Raw genomic sequence first — 15,976 nt, 5'->3', positions numbered from 1 at the left:
TGATATCCAAATGGGTAGGCAAACCTCTATGCATTGCTTCCATCCCAACCTCTCGATCCTCATTTTAGGTCCATCATCTAAGCACTCCCCCTTACTTCAGCCAACGTCTTCTTCAACGCCTCCAAAAACCGGGTAACCTCCTCCTCCGTGCCCACCGTAATCCTCAAGCAGCCCAAGCACCCGTGCTCCTTACCCCTGAAGCGCACGACGACGCCCTTTGTCTCCGCCAGCCTCTCGTACACTGCCAGCGCCACCGCGTTATCCGGCTTGCCGTCCTTGTCCAGCATCTCATACAGCAAGAAATTGCTCTCCGTGCCGCCGCGAAGCCTGCCCACGCCGTCAACGGCCGGCAACTCGCGGATGAGGCGATCGCGCTGGGCGAGCAGCTTGTCCCTGTTTGCGCGCATGACGGCGAGACCCGCGGGGCTCAGGGCGGCGGAGGCGAGGGCGCTGGTCGGGCTGGAGATGTTGTAGGGGGCCTTGAGGCTGTTGAGCAGCGCTGCGATGGGTTCGGGGGCGAAGGCGGCGCCGAGGCGGATGCCGGCCATGCCGAAGGCCTTGGAGAGGGTCTGCATGACGACGAGGTTGGGGTACTCTGCGACGAGCTCGGCGAGGGAGGCGTCTTCCGGGGCGAAGTCGATGTAGGCCTCATCGAGGACGAGGACGCCGTTCCAGGAGGGGTGGTTGAGCAGGGCGACGACGTCGGACTTTGCGAGCAGCGAGCCGGTGGGGTTGCCGGGGGAGCAGAGGTAGAGCAGCTTGATGGACGGGTCGGCGTCGAGGGCGGCGGAGATGGCGGGGACGTCGAGGGCGAAGGTCGGCGCGGGGAGGAGCGGGACTTTGACGATGGCGACGTCGTTGACCTGCGCGGAGACGGCGTACATGCCGTATGTCGGGGGGCAGGTCAGGATGCGGTCCTTGCCGGGGACGCAGAAGCAGCGCAGGAGGGCGTCGATGGCCTCGTCGCTGCCGACGCCGACGAAGAGGTTGGCTGGGGTGAGCTGCTTGGGGGTGTGCGCGTGGGTGTTACGGAGGGAGCAGAGGAGCTGCTTGAGGTCGTGCTGGTGGGGGTCTGGGTATCTGTGCAGGCCGAGGGGGTCGATTTTGAGGGCGTCATCGTTGGAGGAGGAGGAGGAGGAGGAGGAGGAGGTGATTGCGGCGATGGCGGAGGTGGAGAGGGATGGGCCGTAGGCGTTTTCGTTTGCGTCGAGAAGGATGTTTGTGCCGTCGTCTTTGTAGTCGCTGTTTGAAGTATTGTTAGCTAATGAGATGAAGAGGAGTGTTTGGGAGAACTGACTCTCGGGCGCAACGGTAGGGTTGCAGGGCGAGGATGTTGGGGCGGGCGCAGGTTTCGAGGTTGAAGGGAGACATTGTGCGTCTTCTCTGGAGAAGTTTCTCCTATTGAATGACTCTAGAAGTTTGTGAGGTTGTGGGAAGGAAGAGGGAAGAGGAGGTGAGGGAAGATAAAGGAGAGAAGGCGTATGGAGAAAAGGGAGACAGAGCTGAAAGACTGAATGCGTCCAAGGTGGAAAAAAGAGTCAACGGTATGAATCAATCCCGCAGCGATAACGACGATAAGCCCCGAGGCCGGAGGTTTGGCAGAGGTTGCTTTTTTGGGCGGCGGGCTTTTGTGGGGCGGTGGAAGGGAACCCGGATGGAGGGCCGGAGTGAAGAATATTGGGGAGAATGAGGATGTTGAGTCATTACTCGAACCAGTCTATATGACTATATGATGTAGATATGAAAAGGAGAAACAGGAGAGAAATAAACAGATCAATGCGCTGGTATCGTTCTAAAGGGAAATCTTTCATCCCGTAAATGAGGCATATCCCCGTACAAGCCAACCATATAACCATACCGAGAAGTCCCATATAAGTCGTCCTCGAAACAAGCCGAAACCAACAGAGAGTCTGGAACCAAATCAAATGATCCGTATAACCCATCCAAACAAATAAAACGCATTCCCTACAAGTGATATCCAAACAGAAACCAGCACCTCGGCCGCAGAAACAGCCGGTGCACCACAACCCTCCACAGCGTCAGTCCGCACGCCAGCCCTCCCGCCAGCAGCGGAATCAACTGCCCAACGCTCCCAATCTCGTCAATGCCCACCTCCTGGACGTCATTCACCGCAATCAGATGCTCGACCAGATAAATCGACATGCCAATCAGCGCCATCGACAGCACCAGCAGCGCCAGCTCGACCCTTGGCCGCACCCTCTCCCTCCGCTTGAAGCCCTCGCGAAAGCCGCGGCTGAACCTCGTCCCCGTCGCCCACACGCTGAAGACGAGCGAAGCGACGCACAAGACGATGCCCAGCACAGACAGCACCTTGCCCAGCGTGCGGAACCAGCCGTGCAGACTCACCCTCCCGAAGAAGGCAATGTCCGGACAGTCAGCGACGTACATGGCGTCGACGCCGCGGAACCAGAACCAGCACCCGTACGAGGAGACGGCCGTGTAGAAGACGACGCGGAAGATGCCGGAGAAGTGGCTAAAGTGGCTGATGCCGTCGCCGGTGAGGCTGGACAGCGAGCCGAAGAGCAGGTACTGCGTGATGACGGCGCCGACGAGGGAGTCGCCCGGGCGAGACTGGGTGCAGAGGCCGAGGAAGATGGACGTCTGGATGATGAGGTTGGCGATGCGGTAGGTGCTTTCCGTCCGGGGCTCGAAGAGCGTCGCGAGCAGGGTGGCGGTCCATTGGGCGTAGAGGCCGACGCGGACGCCGATGCCGTAGAGGTCGGAGTTGCCGGGGGGGCATTGGGATGTGGCGATGGTTGAGTTCATGTTGAGATGAGTGAGTCGATCAGGGGTTTGAAGAAGACAAAGGAAGAGAGAGAGAGAGAGTCAGCAACTGATGAAGACGCTCTCTCGCTCTCTGGCTCAGAGAATAACAGATCAAGAAAGAGAATGGATCAAAGACCTGCCAAGCATCATCTATCGACCACGTTCATGATCTGTGGACAGAAAAGCGGCCTCGATTCAGTTGCGGGCCCCCTGCCGCTACATATGTGAGCAATCCCACAACCCCCCCGGCACAACAGTAGCCATCGGACATCGTCCCCTCGACATGGGTGGTGGCAGTGCTCATGCACCTCCCCCCAAGGCAAGACACAGCAAGCCTCGCCTGGGCAGCCCATTCCGCCTCACCAATAAACCACCACGACATACTTGCACAGGTCTTGTACAGCACTATATGCAGCATGTAGGTAGCCATCGTCAGGTGGTCACAAGGGTGAGTGGGTTAGGTTCCCGTTCCCATCTTCAGCCCCAGCAGCTAACGATCAACTATTCCACAGCCATCGCCTCATCTGTATAGTGGTGGTATTACTATGCACTGCTTTCTGTGAGACATCGGGCACAGGCAGAACCCAAAAAGGACGAACCAATGCTCACAAGGCAGGGCCCGAACCGCCCTGGGCCACAAGAGAAATAGTCCCGCAACAGCAGCCAATCATGGCGTTGTGCGAGGCAGACCCAGGACGGGATTCTGTCCATGTCGACAGGGGTAGCGGAGAGGCGATCCAGAGGGGCGCTAAGACGGTTCTCACAGCTGGTTCTGGGCTCTCTTGTTCTGCAACGATGCTGTCTAGTACATGCTTGAGCAAGTGCTTGTATGTGCTCTGGTCTGTCCTTATCATGTCTCGCATGTGATGCCTTTAGCCCCAGCAGCTGAAAGGCAGAGAGACGTGGAAGATGGGGAGGGGGAGGGGAAACAGACAGGGGGGTGTGATGAGGGCTGAGAAAGATTGAGGCTGAAAATGAGAAAAAAAGAGGCAGCCTCTGGGGTTGCCTTGGGGTTTTGCAGTGCAGATCCCATGTCCCACAGGCCTGAAGCTGCGTGCATCCCATCCCATCCCGGTCGAGACTGTGTGGCTGTGGTCGCTGTTGGCGATGTGCTGTATGGATGTGTTGGATGTTCTTGTCTTATATCCCTGCACGCACAGCTTTACGTGACGATTTCTTCAACCGGATACTCCCCAGTTCAACCTCCTCTTCCATCCAGTCTCATCTCATCCCATCTCTTCGCCCAACAGCTCCAACAAGGCCACCATGAACTCAACAACCCTCACCTGCCCCGTCACGGGCAACCCCGACCTCTACGGCCTGGGCATCCGCATCGGCATCTACATCCAGATGATCACCGTCCAGCTCTCGGGCCTCGCCTCCGCCGTCCTGCAGACCGAGGACACGCTCGGCCAGGGCACAATCATCTTCGTCCTCGCCACCGGCGTCGTCCTCGTCCGCCTCCTGCGCGCCGCCGCCGACATCCAGCCCGTCGAGGTCTTCCCCATCCTCACCCTGCTGCTCGCCCAGGTCGGCGTCTGCCGCGTGCCCTATTGGAAGGGCCAGACGACGGCCCTCATCTACATGGTCGAGGTCGCGGGCCTCATTGCCCTGTTTGCGTGGTACTGGTGGCATGGCATGGATACGCTGCCGCGGGCGTGCCATGACGATAAGGCGTTTTTCTTTGCAAAGGTGAGCATATGGCATTGGTTCCGGACTCTGAACAAGGTCGGATCCGTGTTTGCCATCATCGGCGGCGTCGTGTCTGTGCTCTTTTATCTTGGAGGTGAGTCTTTCCATTTCCCTCCCCTATCCCTTACCCAGGACTTACAACAACGACTTACACGATCTACATGCAGCCATCATCCTCTTCACCTTTGTCCGCGCCGCCAACTTCGTCCGCCGCTTCCGCGGCGAAACAGGCGGCCGCGGCTCCAAGGAAGAAGAAGACAACCCCATGGGCTACGGCCCGCTCGACTTCCTCGTCAACATTGGCGCCATCGTCTACGTCGAGATGGCGCTCAAATGGAACAACATCTCGGGCGTCCACAGCCTTGTCGCGCCGGGGCAGTTTATGCCTTTTTTTATAGCGATTGCGCAGCTGCTGAGCGTGTTTTACGGGATTGGCAAGGCGGCCATGGCTATGGCTGAGGATGAGGATAGTTTGTCGGATGCCGAGTTTGGTGAGTTTTGCCCCTTGGTTTATCATCTGATTGAGGACATTGCGCTGACGAAGAGGGGCTGCAGAGGATGGCAAGAATTTGCCTTGTCCGCATGAGAATAAGGGGTGGGTGTGGTCGTATAGGAGCCAGCATGAATCGCTTCCCCTGGTTGTTGTTCGAAATGATGGCAAATGATTGCGGGCGACGACGTCCAGCATTACGATTGCTTTTATACCCCGTTTATGTATTTCAAGTTATTGGTACGATTTGACGATGCGCCGGTGTTGTTTTGTCTGGGATTCTTGTTGGTCAAGGTCTATGGGTTATACTGGGTTCTGTCCAAGGGTCCTGAGATATGATATTCATGGCAATATAGTGCATTTGAGTTGATAATGATATATACAATCTATACTCGAGGACTGATTCATCTGAATAAAAAGGAGGAATTCTGAAGAAAAGAGATAGAGGAGAGAAAAAGCACAAGGTGGTGTATACTCTCCTCGATCATCGATTCATGCTTCGTTCATGTATTTTGACCCAGCTCCTTCATGGTCGCTCATCTCAAACTCTTTCCACCTCGTCATTGCAGACGGCAATTCTCATCCACAAAACACCATTCAAGCCCGGCTAGGACGAGTGCGCCTGCCAGAAGCGCCGCAATTGCCAACAGGGGCAGCAGTCCCATCAGAATCATAGTCGGTATCAGGACCAGGCTTAGGAAAGAGAACATCGGCGCCCTCGAGAGTAGAGCACCCATTGTTGACATTGGCAACAAACTGAGCAGGCCGGTTGTAAATCGAATCGGCAGGGCTACGAGCAGCATACCCAGAAGCCCTGATGGTGACGGCACCGCAGTTCATGTACATCTCCCGGTTCCCAATCTTGTTGAACCAGGTCCAGGCAAAGAGGGCCTCGCCAGGGGGCGTGTCGTTGGGCAAGGTAAAGTCCCAGGTCGGCGTGAGAGGGCAGCCGCCGATCCAGGAGTGCACGACAACCCAGGTGCGGCCGCGGTCGTAGGACAGCGAGGCCTGGCAGCTGCCGCCGCTATGGGTGGCCGATCCCGCGACGGTGAGGTTGTAGGTGCCGCCGGCGCGCCAGACGACGCCGGGGCTGCCCTCGGGCGTGCCGGCGTCGACGTTGTAGCCCTTGCAGGGGTAGTTGGAGCCGTCGGCCTTGAGGGGCGTCGTCATGTCGTAGTCGATGAGGCTGCCGGGGACGCGGGGGTTGAACTTTGAGCGGAAGACGGGGGGCCAGGAGACTTCCATGTGGGCTTGGGCTGCGGCGACGAGGCTGAGGAGGGAGGCGATGTGTAGGAGCTTCATTTTAATGGTGCTTTTTTTTGCTGATATTGTAGTTTATAGTAGGTGAGTTGGTGAGGAGCGTCGATAGGTCATGTGTGGAAGCTGGTTAGGAGTGTTGAATGAGAGCTGGAGTGAGCTGTAAGGGAGTGTCGTTGAGGTTGTGGTGCTGTTATGATGAGAGAAATGAGGTAGCTGAGCGAGACACTCTTTCCTTAAATATCCATCTTTCATAGCAAGACCATCGTTCTCCAGCCCTGACAGGGGTGCAGGCATGCTGTTGATGCTCTTTTGGATGGTATTACTCCAGGAATAGCCAGAGACAACAACCTTGCACACTTGGCATGGCACTTTTCACACTCTCAAGAAGGGTGCGTCCAGATATCACCGCACACCTTTCTTGGCGTTTGATGCCACGTTTGATGGACACTCATGTACGGTATTATGGAGTCATCCATATCGGACGGCCTCGCGAATGTCACCAGACGCATATCACGGCCAAGATGGACGAAGAATCACCCTGAACCGGTGAAGGGTCGACCAGCCTGCAAACGGCACCATGCTAGCTGCTGGCCGGGAACTTGACGCAGATCCATCAACCATTGATGAAGCCAGAATTTCCGAGGCTGTCTGAGCCCAGCCACCTAAACAAACGCTGCGCCGGAAAATACTCCGTACATCTCGATAAGAGACAAACTCGCGAGTTCCAGCACAAGGGGAGGCCACGTGCGTCTGAGACAAGAAACGCTCTCCCTTGTTTGATCCCTAGTCTGACCTTGTGAACTGGATCTATTGTTACCCTAACAGGGTCAATGAGTGACCAAAACTAGGATATTATTGATGCTCCAAATCGAAATTCTACCAAGTGGGATACAAAATGAATGCCAATGCCAAGGCGGCCGAGTCAAATCGCAACAAGCGACTGTCCGAAGATATGGATGGAGATGGATCCATAACGACACACTGTTCAGTTTGAAATAGAGAGAGAGACGTTACCAGTGAATCCTTCAAGGCTCCATCTGCCGTATTCATGTGCATTTCAGGGCACATCTTCACGCATACCCCGATGCGTTGCCTCGATGATATTGCACACTCTTGCCAGAGCATCTCCATCAGCTGATAGAATTGGTTGAACAGGTATTTTCCCAATCTCTAGTTCCCAAGTCTCAGAGCCCACCCTTTTCCCAGACCTCACTCAGACAAAGGGCCATTCTCTGCCAGGAATGCCAGCCAGCCTTCGGGCCGACGCCCGTCAGGCACTCATTCGACCTGGCCTGCCTACCACCTGCCACCACCTGCCAGCCAGCCCCATGCAAACACCAACTCACACACACACACATCCCTAAGGGATATATACCAAAAGTCCGGCTCTGTTGATCGGAAGGCGGGCAGCCGAACGGTAGGTCAAACGGTTCATCGAAGCAACATGGTGCTGGAGGTTGGGCGGCCGATGAAGGCATCGCTTCGATAACCGACGGCGGTCCCGCCTTTTTGCTTTTTTATTTCACTTCTTTTTTCATTCTTTCTTGTCTTATTTCTTTGTCTTCTTATACAGGATGATCTGGGCATTTTAGTTACCGTATGAAATAGATCCGACAAGGTGGGCGTGCTCTGTAAACAGCTACCAAGGTGGAATGGGAGATGAAGCCATCGTCACTTTGGCATTGGCTGCATGGACGCGTTTACCTCTGGGTTCTCACCATCCATCACTCCACTAGTTCGCATGTACGCTCGAACACACATGGTCCCAAACAGAGATGAATGTTACCATCTCTTTAATATTTAGGCTAGAGGCCTCCCGTTGCAAAGCCATGGGACCTGATCTGAGATATAATAATGCCCTGCATACACGCCACTGCTGCTGCTGCATATGCTGGAATTGTGACTCCATTTTGTTTGTTCTAGATTGCAAATTTCTGTACGAGATTGCCCTTTATTAGACTCTCTTCAAATGCTCTAAAGCTCTCTAATGCCCATTCAAATTGTACATGTCTATCTAGCTGCTCATCTTGTCTTTTTTCTTCAACGCAAACGAAGTGAGGTTGAGCAGCGCCCCGATTCTGTAATCAGAACTCACGCAGGCGTTCAAGCATCTGATATCGAACAAAGGCACGAGAAACCGTCAGTTTGTGAGGCTGGTGCTTTATTTCATTCCATAACCTTCCTGATTTAAGCTAGAAGATAATATAAAGCACCTTATCTGCCGTGTGTGTCGTTCTGTCTTGGCCTGCCTATTCCGGACGTCGTGGTAGCTTGATTCAGATGCAGCCCGAGCCTTCAGCTTGGATCCTGCAACTGCGCCAAGAGGCTCGAGACCCGACGTCTCCCGAGGCCTTCAGTAAGTTTGTACATCTCATCAGTTCACCAAGGCTCCATGTTTACTCGTTGAAGCAGTGTAGTAACGTTAACTCTAATATAACCCCTTGACACCATCCTCAGCCCATGTAACCGACCATCCCCCCAAGTTGGCAGTCAGTACATCATAAGTCCTGCTATGTACGTAATACAGCGAGCTCGTCTGATCAGGGACCTTGTGGAAGAAGCTTAGTTCTCTATGTGACGTTTTGTAGCTTGGCGGAGATGCAGGTGTGTCTGTATGGTTTGCATGGCAATGCGGTTGCACCGTGTTGCTATCATATACATGTAGTGTTGCTCTCTGTGAGAGCGTCTCATTGCCACTCTCGGGCTGGAAGAAGTGATTGATCCTTAGGTAGTGGCTTCTTGAAGCTGCCCATTCATCTATGGACTGCCTGTTTCAACAAACGTTACCTGCGGATCAGTGGGTGAAGACATGGACGGTTACGCTTCTAATTATGCTTAATGCTGTCGAGTCGATCCTCTGGCGTAGAGACACGAGCAAGGAGCTTGCCTCGATGAAAGACCAAGGGCAATAACCGAATGTCATCAACTGCATTCTCACCCTATCAATCAAGCCCTATAAACAGCAATTAGCAGAGTGTGAGAGATGTGTACTTTTGAGCGTTACCTCGTGAATGACCCTTTCCAGAGGCGCCTGTAGATTTTCCTGCAGCTTGCTCCAATGGAACGATTGTCTCAGCGGTGAATCCGTGTCAAGCCATCAGAGTACCATTTCCCCGCCGGGCTCTTCCTTGGACGTCTCTTCTGACCCCATGATACATGTACCATTCAGCAAGTGTTCTTGGCGATTGACCTACGGATTGTGTATATGCGCCCCTGATTGCGCTCGAGGTGCAGGGTAGGTGCCTGGTTGCGGATGGGCGCTGTGTTGGTTCTTTGTATGTAAGCTGGACTTCAAATCCGAGCTCTTACTAGACTACTAGGTGCCTAGGACATAATTACATTTACACGCCACATATCCAATCAAGCAAACGCTCGTGTCTAATAATGTCCTTGGTTTGAAAATGCGCTATGAGGAAAAACAAGCAAATCGCTGCAATGCCTTCTGCTCTTCACCGAGACGGACATTACTCGCCTTAACTCCGTGCATGTGATCCCCCCCTCCTCCCGAGCTTCAGCTTCACTCAAACAACCTATCCAACTCCATCTACATCTCTCCTCTCAAAGTCTCAGCAAGTGAATTCCAGCAGAAATGTCATGCCCAGACTGCTTCCGCGGCTCCGTCCACGAAGGCGAACCCCGCGGCAGCGTCACCCACGCCTACGGCCTGGAAACATACGTCGTCGAGCCACCCAACGGACAGCCTCCGAAGGGCATCGTCGTGGTGCTCCCGGATGCCTTTGGCTGGGCGTTTGTCAATGTCAGGCTGCTTGCTGATCAGTATGCCGATTTGGGCGGGTTCAAGGTGTATGCGCCCGATTTCATGAATGGTAAGTTGATGATACATAATCTTATGTGTAGACGGGATGGGGTCATGCGAAATTCATCCTATCTCAGTGATTCGATGCCAGCGTTTGATGTGGGAGACGGGAAGCTGATTGATGCAGGTCGGGCCGCGCCGTTGTACATGCTTGAGAGCTCGAAAATTGTATCCTCACCCGTCGGAATCTTTACCAAAATGCAAGTATCATCAATCTCTGACATAACGCTGCCCAACTAGGAAGACGGAGTTGGCTAACCAAGAATCGCCGTGACTTTACAGCCGCCATGTGTTCCGCATCATATGTGCCATGGTTCCCTTCATCACCTACAACTGGCCAAGCAGGGCATGGCCCCGCGTCAAAGGCTTCTTCGAACAGCTCCGCAAAGAAGAAGGCTCCTCCCTACCCGTCGGTGCCGCGGGCTTCTGCTGGGGCGGCAAGCAAGTCATTCTTCTGGCTCGCGGCGACACAGTCGACGGGAGGCCGTTGATTGACGCGGGCTTCGCGGGCCATCCGAGTCTGCTCAGTATTCCCAGCGATATCGAGAAGCTGAAGCTGCCTGTAGCGTTCGCCATGGGTGAACATGATGCCTACCTTTCGGTGGAACAGGCCGAACGCATTCGGAAGATTGTCGAGGCGAAGGAGGAGTCTGCTCGTGGAGAGGTGGTTGTTTATCCGGAGGCGGGACATGGCTTCTGTGTTAGGGCGGATCAGAAGTTTCCGCAGTCGACGAGGCAGGCGGATGAGGCGGCTGAGCAGTGCGTCAAGTGGTTTGCTGCTCACTTTGGCAGTGCTTCGTGATGATTGGAGGTATGTACTGGCATCGCTTACGGTTGGTCTGAGTTTGGTTGAAGGGTGAAGGAGAAGTTCATATCCCATCCCCGTGTCCTCTCAGTTATGGACCTTGCAGACGTGAACTTGTATCGGGGGTGGACTTGGGAGAAGCCGTTCAAGGATGACATGATGGGTCATAACGTGAGCTCCTTTCGTAAAAGACTCCCTTCTGGGTATTCTTAGCAACCAGGTGAAGGACGCGCTTGGCTGCATTACAACTGTACCTTGTGATGACTGACTTATAGAAATGGCGCACTCCCCAACCCAATACTATCCAATGAAGTATTTTCGGCATATCATTCGGGCTTCATAGGGCTGGGCAAATCTAGAAGACTCCATCCACACATTATCGGAAATCTGGAATAACCACTGCAACAACAGCAGCCGACGGTAAAAATCGATGATGCGTGGTCCTGTAAATGGACATGTGATGTCTTTCTTGCAGCAGTCTCCATCGCAATGGCGATAATGCGGGGAAGACCCTGGATCATGGATCTGGAGATGTCGGCATATAAGGGCCGGGGATACCACTTCCCCGCGATCGATGGACCCGTATACATGTAGTGGCCCATCAATGCCGTCGGTTGATGATGGCAATTGTCCGAGTAATTGTGCATATTGCAAGGACGCTCTCAGATGAACTGATGATGATAAATGCCACCCCGTCCGCTGCCATGGAAATGTCTCCGTTGACGATCCGAGTCTAGAGGAGCAGACCGACAGCTCACATATAAATCAAGATGCTTCCTCTTCTCCTATACGCCGCCGCCGCCGCCGCTGCCGCCGCAGCCAGCACCCCCGGCCTCCGCAAGCTGAGCAACCTCGTCACCTTTGGCGACAGCTATACAGACGAAGGCCGACTCAACTACATCTTCAGCCACAACGCCCTGCCTCCCCCCGGCGAGCTGCTGCCCGTCAACAACGCAACCTCGGTAGGCGGCTACGCCTGGCCGCGGCTCGTAGCCCAGAAGACGGGGGCCAAGCTCTACGACTACGCCGTGGCCGGCGGCATGTGCTCCGACGGCGTCACGCAGCACTTCCTCAGCAACATCAACGGGCCGTTCCCGTCCATCCTGGACTACGAGGTGCCGGCGTTCAAGACGGATCTCGGCTACCGGGGCCTGTATCCGGACCGGCGGCCGGACAACACGGCGTACGCGCTGTGGATCGGGACCAACGACCTGGGCATCGACGGCTTCCTGGGCGACAAGCAGGTCCGCGGGGCCACGATCCCGGACTTTGTAGAGTGCGTCTGGAAGGCCTTTGACGGCGTGTACAGGCTCGGCGGACGGCACTTTGTCCTGCTCAACGTCCTCCCGCTGCAGCTCTCGCCCATGTACGCCTCCGTCGACAACGGCGGGACGGGCAACAACGAGTACTGGGGCGACAAGGCGACTTACAACACGACGGAGACGCAGGACAGGATGGAGCAGTACCTGAGCAGCGCCAACGCCATGTTTGCCTCGGGGGCGCCGTATAACTTGCTGGTCAAGAGGCGCTGGCCGGGGGCGACGGTGAGTCTTTTGGACGTGCACTCGCTGCTGCTGGACTTGCGGGCAGATCCGACGAGGTATTACACGGAGCCGGTGAACGTCACGGGGTCGTGGAGGGGATGCGGCGATGGGGGCTGCTATCAGTCGACGAATGCGCAGTCGAGTTTTGTGTGGTGAGTTTCTTTTGCATTTGCTCGACGAGTGATGGTTTGAGGCGTGTGATGATTGTTAGGTTTGTTTGACTGACTTGTGTGTGCCTGTTTTGTTTAGGTACGACGAGGTGCATCCTTCGGAGAGGACGTGCGAGTATGTGGCGGATGAGTTCATCCGTCTGCTTGGCGGACGGTCGAAGTATGGAGTCACGTACCATTAAGTAGCACGAATGAGAAATTGTTCGTCAAATCAACAATGTGAAACTGGGTACACGTGGACTCAGAGTTGTAGTGCCGTGAGGCTGAGGACAGTAACATGATGATGACGATTACGTTGGTTGGGGGGTTGATCTGGGGTAAGCCTGACTGTTGACTGAGTGTGTCTGCAACTCATGCTGGTTGTGTCATTTGGTAACAAAAGGTTCAATGACAAGACAATGAGAAGACAAATATCAACTGAAATTCGTCGAGGCAAAAACAATTGAATCTGCATCTGTATGCTCGTTGAGAACCCGTCCCTCGAATTGTAGGTTAGCAGGCGATCTACAGAGACATCACTTGTAGGGAGAACCGCCCTTGAGTCCCTGCACCCTACCTCTAGCAACTCATACTTGAGACAGAGCCTACGTTACGCCCTCGAAGAAAACAAACACGGTCGCACAAGAATATCGAAAAAAAAAAAAAAAGAAAAAAAAAAAGACCCCTTCCTTTTGAGTGCCTGTGCCTGGCGCAACTCTCGACATCTCACGTCATTCCGCAAGCTGGTGAGAGGCGACTAGGCCCCCTTTGGCGCTGCCTCGACCCGCTAAACAGTCACCCAAAAGCGCTGGCTGCCAAACCAGTTCCAGTGTGTTGTTTCTCTCTCCCATCAATCTCCAAACTTTCTTTCTCAGCCTGCTAGCCTCCCGGTTCAACCACCAAAAAACCCGTGTCTCGCCACTTTTGCATCCCTCACACGCGATCGCGATCCTCCCAGCGCCAGACAGCAGAACTCCGCCGAATATATCGCAACGAACAGCAAAAGATACAAATCAGCTCGAGAAAGAAAAGAAAGAAAGAGAAAAATACCGCCCCCCCCCCCCCGACGTCCGCAAGCGCCAGCCTCGCCAGCCATGTACTCTGCCAACTACGGCTTTGGCAATGCCGCGCCCAACTTTGCCAACCCGGCCGGCGCGCCGCAGCCTGGAATGCAGCCGGGGCAGCAGTTCATGGTCAATCGCCAGCAGCAGTTCGCCGGCATGGCTCCCCACGGCGCCTTTCCCGGCGCGAATCCGCACATGATGGCCGATGCCAGCGCCGCCATGATGCAGGCCCAGGGCATGCCCGGCATGGCGCCAAACCAGCAGAGTGCGTCCTCGTCCTCGTCCTCGTCCTCCCTCGGCAGGCGGTGTCATGTCGCGACAGGGGCAGATATGCTCGACATCTTTGTTTGCTAACATTCACGCACCTCACAGTGGCCTACCAGCAGCAGTTCCCCGGCGCGTCGTACGGCCAGGTCCTCCCCGCGGGCGTCGGCCCCCAAGGCTTCGTCCCGAACAACTACATGATGAATCCCGCCATGCAAGGCTTCCCCATGGGCCAGCCCGGCATGCCCCAGCAGGCCCAGATGATCCAGCGCATGCAGCAGCAACAGCAGCAGCAGCAGCAGCAGCAGCAGCAGCAACAGCAGCCTCAACCACAACAGCAGATGCCTCAGCAGCAGCCGCAGCAGCCGCAGCAACAGCAGCACCAGCAGCCGAACCAGATGATGGGCCAGGCGTCGACCCCCCAGAGACCCCCGAGCACGGCGCAAGGAACGCCCACGAACATCATGCCTCCTCAACAGCCTCAGTTCTCGACGCCTCAGCACATGGGCCAGGGACAGGCGCCCCCGAACCAGCACCAGCAGCCCATGGGCGTGGCCACGCCTCAGACACCGACCTTCTCCTCCAACATTAGTGGCGGCATGGCTGCCCCCTCGACAGCCGCCGCGCCGATGAGCCCGACAACAGAAAATCTGGAAAAAGAGCGGTTCGCGCTGCTGCTGGACATCAACCACGAGCTGTTATACGAGTCCATCCAGATCCAGACGACGCAGCAGGAGCTCAAAAAGGAACACGCTGCCGTGAATGGAAATGTTCCAGACAGGAAACCTACGGAGGAGGAGAATCTGTTTCAGCAAGACTATCTCCAGTATGTCTAAACCTGGCTCTCTTTGGCTACAGGAGAAGGCGAGAAATCTCAGAGTGATGACTAACCTGTCTTTAGTTGCATGCGACGATTACAAGCAAATCTGTCGTACATGGCCGCTCTGGCGGATAGAAAGCCCGATGTCAAAGGACCGCCGTGTCCAGCGTATCTCAGCGCACCGCCCCTCAACCTCTCTCTCAAGCTGAGAGCGACACCCATCGGCGCCGAGAACATGACCACCCCAATCGATACTGTAGCAGACAGAGAAGAGCGGTACAAGTCAATCCAGGACCTGTACCGACGGCTGCAAGCCGTCTTCCCCGGATTCGACCCCAAGAAAGAACCCGCCTTCCGCATGCCCAGCCAGAAGCCGCCCATGGGCCCCATGGTACCCAGCCAACAAGCCAGCCCGGCTGCCCAGAGGACGCCCCAGCTGCAGAATATGCCCGGCCCGCCCATGAACATGCAGAATATGCAGAACATGCAAAACATGCAGAATATGCAGAACATGCAAAACATGCAAAACATGCAAAACATACAGCCCGGTATGACCATGCAGTAGAGGACCGAGGTCTCGAGATGTTCAGACGAGGGTGTGCATGGGAGTGTTGAGGTCACGAGACAGTTGAATGGTTGGTGACAGTGCGTGAAGAGGAAAAGCGGGCGTGCGATTCCTAAATTTCCCATTGGCGTTTTTCGAGCTGTTTACTTAGAGGCGTGGTTTGATGGCTTGGCTATATGATATCACTCGGTATTCTCGTGCCCTCACCTTGGTTTTTTTCCCCTTTTCTTTTGGTTTCTATTTTGTTTATCAGGGGCAACGGGCCAGGACGTTACTTGGAAAAGCACGACACTTACGAGGTATACAATAAACGAAGAACTTGTGTAGATTAGCTACTACTATATACCTAATCATTATATCGTGTATTATTCGATCATAGTTGAGTGCGTAAACGATGCTTTACTATGGCGTGGTTGGTTGGATCTTCGCTGCCAGACAGCTGGATCCTACAGGAACATATCTAATCTCAACATCGATGAGAGCTGCTGATTCAGCTGGTCTTAACAAGAGTACCCTCGCCATTGCCTTGAAGAGGCTCCTACTGAGCACTTTTAGCCTAATTCAGCCATACCGCCTCTGCGGCTTGTCCTCCTGTCTGCCGTCCACCTGATGGCTTGCGTGTCTAAGGCAGTGACTCATTCTCTGGCCAAATTAAGAAAAAAAGGGATCAATTCAGAGACCCGAAAGCTTAAGCGAAGCCAATCAATGTCAGGTTTGCC

The 15,976-nt window shown here is 54.8% G+C and overlaps 7 protein-coding genes across 7 annotated transcripts; 4 read left to right on the top strand and 3 right to left on the bottom strand.

Annotated features, from left to right (window-relative positions):
• Positions 1-77: 77 nt before the first annotated feature.
• On the bottom strand, positions 78-1,371 carry CCMA1212_004337 (Histidinol-phosphate aminotransferase; the record flags this gene model as incomplete). Its single annotated transcript, XM_073701644.1, has 2 exons — positions 78-1,242; positions 1,298-1,371. 2 exons carry the CDS (start codon positions 1,369-1,371, stop codon positions 78-80), a joined length of 1,239 nt encoding a protein of 412 aa, XP_073559726.1.
• A 594-nt stretch (positions 1,372-1,965) lies between these two features.
• On the bottom strand, positions 1,966-2,787 carry CCMA1212_004335 (uncharacterized protein; the record flags this gene model as incomplete). The annotated part of the gene is made up of 1 exon (XM_073701643.1): positions 1,966-2,787. One exon carries the CDS (start codon positions 2,785-2,787, stop codon positions 1,966-1,968), a length of 822 nt encoding a protein of 273 aa, XP_073559934.1.
• Positions 2,788-4,053: 1,266 nt separating this feature from the next.
• Positions 4,054-5,065, top strand: CCMA1212_004334 (uncharacterized protein; the record flags this gene model as incomplete). The annotated part of the gene is made up of 2 exons (XM_073701642.1): positions 4,054-4,573; positions 4,647-5,065. The coding sequence occupies 2 exons, from the start codon at positions 4,054-4,056 to the stop codon at positions 5,063-5,065; spliced, it is 939 nt and encodes a 312-aa protein (XP_073559933.1).
• A 501-nt stretch (positions 5,066-5,566) lies between these two features.
• On the bottom strand, positions 5,567-6,271 carry CCMA1212_004333 (uncharacterized protein; the record flags this gene model as incomplete). Its single annotated transcript, XM_073701641.1, has 1 exon — positions 5,567-6,271. One exon carries the CDS (start codon positions 6,269-6,271, stop codon positions 5,567-5,569), a length of 705 nt encoding a protein of 234 aa, XP_073559930.1.
• Positions 6,272-9,818: 3,547 nt separating this feature from the next.
• Positions 9,819-10,848, top strand: CCMA1212_004332 (Protein AIM2; the record flags this gene model as incomplete). The annotated part of the gene is made up of 3 exons (XM_073701640.1): positions 9,819-10,056; positions 10,174-10,189; positions 10,329-10,848. 3 exons carry the CDS (start codon positions 9,819-9,821, stop codon positions 10,846-10,848), a joined length of 774 nt encoding a protein of 257 aa, XP_073559929.1.
• Positions 10,849-11,621: 773 nt separating this feature from the next.
• CCMA1212_004331 (Acetylesterase) lies at positions 11,622-12,747 on the top strand (the record flags this gene model as incomplete). Its single annotated transcript, XM_073701639.1, has 2 exons — positions 11,622-12,547; positions 12,645-12,747. The coding sequence occupies 2 exons, from the start codon at positions 11,622-11,624 to the stop codon at positions 12,745-12,747; spliced, it is 1,029 nt and encodes a 342-aa protein (XP_073559932.1).
• Positions 12,748-13,638: 891 nt separating this feature from the next.
• CCMA1212_004330 (uncharacterized protein) lies at positions 13,639-15,257 on the top strand (the record flags this gene model as incomplete). Its single annotated transcript, XM_073701638.1, has 3 exons — positions 13,639-13,873; positions 13,981-14,698; positions 14,774-15,257. The coding sequence occupies 3 exons, from the start codon at positions 13,639-13,641 to the stop codon at positions 15,255-15,257; spliced, it is 1,437 nt and encodes a 478-aa protein (XP_073559931.1).
• Between the last annotated feature and the right edge of the window lie 719 nt (positions 15,258-15,976).

This window comes from Trichoderma ghanense, assembly GCF_004382785.1.
Source record: "Trichoderma ghanense strain CCMA-1212 chromosome Unknown scaffold_4, whole genome shotgun sequence".
Taxonomy (NCBI): Eukaryota; Fungi; Ascomycota; class Sordariomycetes; order Hypocreales; family Hypocreaceae; genus Trichoderma; species Trichoderma ghanense.
This window is presented reverse-complemented; position numbering and strand designations above follow the sequence as displayed.